The sequence below is a fragment of the Phocoena sinus genome, chromosome 1 (assembly GCF_008692025.1).
Source record: "Phocoena sinus isolate mPhoSin1 chromosome 1, mPhoSin1.pri, whole genome shotgun sequence".
Lineage (NCBI taxonomy): Eukaryota > Metazoa > Chordata > Mammalia > Artiodactyla > Phocoenidae > Phocoena > Phocoena sinus.
In genome coordinates, this window is record NC_045763.1 from 1,641,552 (window position 1) to 1,644,158 (window position 2,607).

Here is a 2,607-nt window from a genome sequence, read left to right on the forward strand (position 1 = left end):
GGTGCTTGGTCTTCCCCTTTAGCAAAGAGAAGTGTGCTTGTCACCCTCCAAACAGCGGCTCCCTCCAAACAGAGGGCCAGAGATGCCAGTTTTATGGGCTGGCCCAGGCTGTGCTGCTTCGCTGGTTCCAGGCTCCACAAGAGGCTCCTCAACACGGCCTGCGGGAACAGCTGGACTTCCCCCTTTGGAGTCTCACCAGGTGAGGGGGGGCAGAGACTCCAAGTCCCCACCCCCAGAGGCCCTCTGATGCTGGCTGAGGACAATGGTCGCCCCGGCTGGATTGTGACATATGCGACGTCATTCCTGCAAAGGCCTCAGCAGCCCAGGCTTCCCGAGAGGAGAGCAGATCCGTGGGTGGGGATGGAGGGCTCTCGGGGACCGGCTGTCTGCTAGCCCTGCCTGGGAGACGCCCAGAGAACCGTGGAATCCTGTGCCCTCGAAACCTCCAGAGGAGCCTCTTACGTCACAAAGTGGCCCAGGAGGTTCTTCCGTCTTCATTTTGGCGAAGTGTGGATGAGGATGCCACAGGCATGCTTAACCCACGCGTGTTAGATTCTCCGGCTGTCATTTTTGACAATGGGTCCGGGCTCTGTAAGGCAGGCCTGGCTGGAGAGGTTGGCCCCCGCCACGTCGTCCACTCCATCGTGGGGCACCCCAAGGTCAAGATGCCTTCGGTGGGGGCCAATCAGAAGAAGTACTTTGTGGGGGAAGAGGCCCTGCACGGGGGCGAGGTCTTACACCTGCACTACCCCATCGAACGAGGCCTGATCACAGGCTGGGATGACATGGAGAAGCTCTGGAAGCATCTCTTCGAGCGGGAGCTGGGGGTCAAAGCCAGCGACCGGCCGGTGCTCATGACGGAGCGCTCGCTGAACCCCAGGGAGACCCGGGAGAAGATGGCCGAGGTGATGTTTGAGAGCTTCGACGTGCCCGCCTTCTACCTGTCGGACCAGGCTGTGCTGGCCCTCTACGCCTCGGCCTGCATCACGGGCCTGGTGGTGGACAGCGGGGACGGGGTCACCTGCACCGTCCCCATCTTTGAGGGCTACTCCCTGCCCCACGCCATCACCAAGCTCTACGTGGCGGGGAGAGACATCACGGAGCACCTCACCCGGCTGCTGCTGGCCAGCGGGAGGACCTTCCCGTGCGTGCTGGACAAAGCCCTGGTGGATGACATCAAGGAGAAGCTCTGCTATGTGGCCCTGGAGCCGGAGAAGGAGCTGTCGCGGAGGTCAGAGGAGGTGCTCAGGGAGTACAAGCTGCCTGACGGCAGCATCATCTGTATCGGGGACCAGCTGTACCAGGCGCCCGAGGCCCTGTTCTCGCCTGAGCAGCTGGGCATCCAAAGCCCGGGCCTCTCCAAAATGGTCTCCGGCAGCATCGCCAGGTGTGACGCCGACATCCAGAAGATGCTCTATGGGGAGATTGTGCTGTCCGGGGGCACCACGCTCTTCCGGGGGCTGGATGGCCGTCTTCTGAGGGAGCTGGAGCAGGCAGCTTCCAAAGGGACCACCATCAAGATCACAGCGCCGCCCGACCGCTGCTTCTCCACGTGGATTGGCGCCTCCATCATCACTTCCCTGAGCAGCTTCAAGCAGATGTGGGTCACCTCTGCGGACTTCAAGGAGTTTGGGACGTCCGTGGTTCAGAGAAGGTGCTTCTGAGGGGCCCGCGCGCAGGGTGGCTGCAGTGGGGAGTGAGCTCACCGTTTGGCAACCACGGGATGTTCAATAAAGGGCAAAACGGTGCAGTCTTTGGCCACGTCGAGCTTGGTTCATTCTCGGGGGCACCAGAATAATTTCTGACCCTGGTGGTGAATCTCTTTTCAGTGGTTCTGTCCCCCAGCCCCGTTTCTCCCGAGAAAGCCCTGGGTCATGAGTTGAGTGTCCATCTGTAGAGTTTGTGCCCAAAGCAGGGGCCAAGGCCTCCTGCCCAGAGCCTGGACTCTGCATTTTAAACCTGTGTCTTAGGTGGGTCGGGAGTGGGGGCGGGAACAAGCAGGAATGCTGCCCTGTTCTGAGGTCACGAAATCCTCCCCTGGGACGGCACCATAGGGCTATCGCTGTGCTTTTATGGGGCCGGGCAGCCGAGTGGAATGCACCCCCCGTCCTGGGCGCATGGGCCTGTCAGCAGCAGAAATCACCATCTGTTTAAGGCTCTGTGAAGAGGCTGCTCCCAGGGGGAGCTGAAGAATCGGGGCTTGATTACTCTGGTGTTTCTATTTGTTTCCACTTTCAGAGATGTTTATAGCACTGTTTGGGGGTAAATATCGGAGACGAAGTTAATGGCCATCCGTAAAATCACATTTGAATAAATTATGCATACAGGGAATTTTTCCACATCGATGGGGTGGAACTCTCTCAAAATATTACTGGGAGAGAAGTGGAAAATACAGAGATGCCCCTGGGCAGTGGTGCTGCTGGTATGTTCACCTGACATTTAGCCCAAGGACAGACCACCGGCCAGTGGACGTGCAGACACCTTGAGGCTCGGTTTCTCTTTCCTCTTTTTGGAGAAAAGGAACAGGGCAGCGGGCAGTAATTCCCTTCCTCGAATTAAATGCATCGACTTCATGCTGCCTCTGTGTCCAGGCTTTTGTCAGTTGGT

General features: G+C 58.7%; 1 protein-coding gene across 1 annotated transcript; it reads left to right on the forward strand.

The window, feature by feature from the left end:
• Positions 1 to 339: 339 nt before the first annotated feature.
• Positions 340 to 1,731, forward strand: ACTRT2 (actin related protein T2). Its single transcript, XM_032654588.1, has one exon. It carries the CDS (start codon positions 531 to 533, stop codon positions 1,662 to 1,664), a length of 1,134 nt encoding a protein of 377 aa, XP_032510479.1. The 5' UTR covers positions 340 to 530; the 3' UTR covers positions 1,665 to 1,731.
• Positions 1,732 to 2,607: the final 876 nt, after the last annotated feature.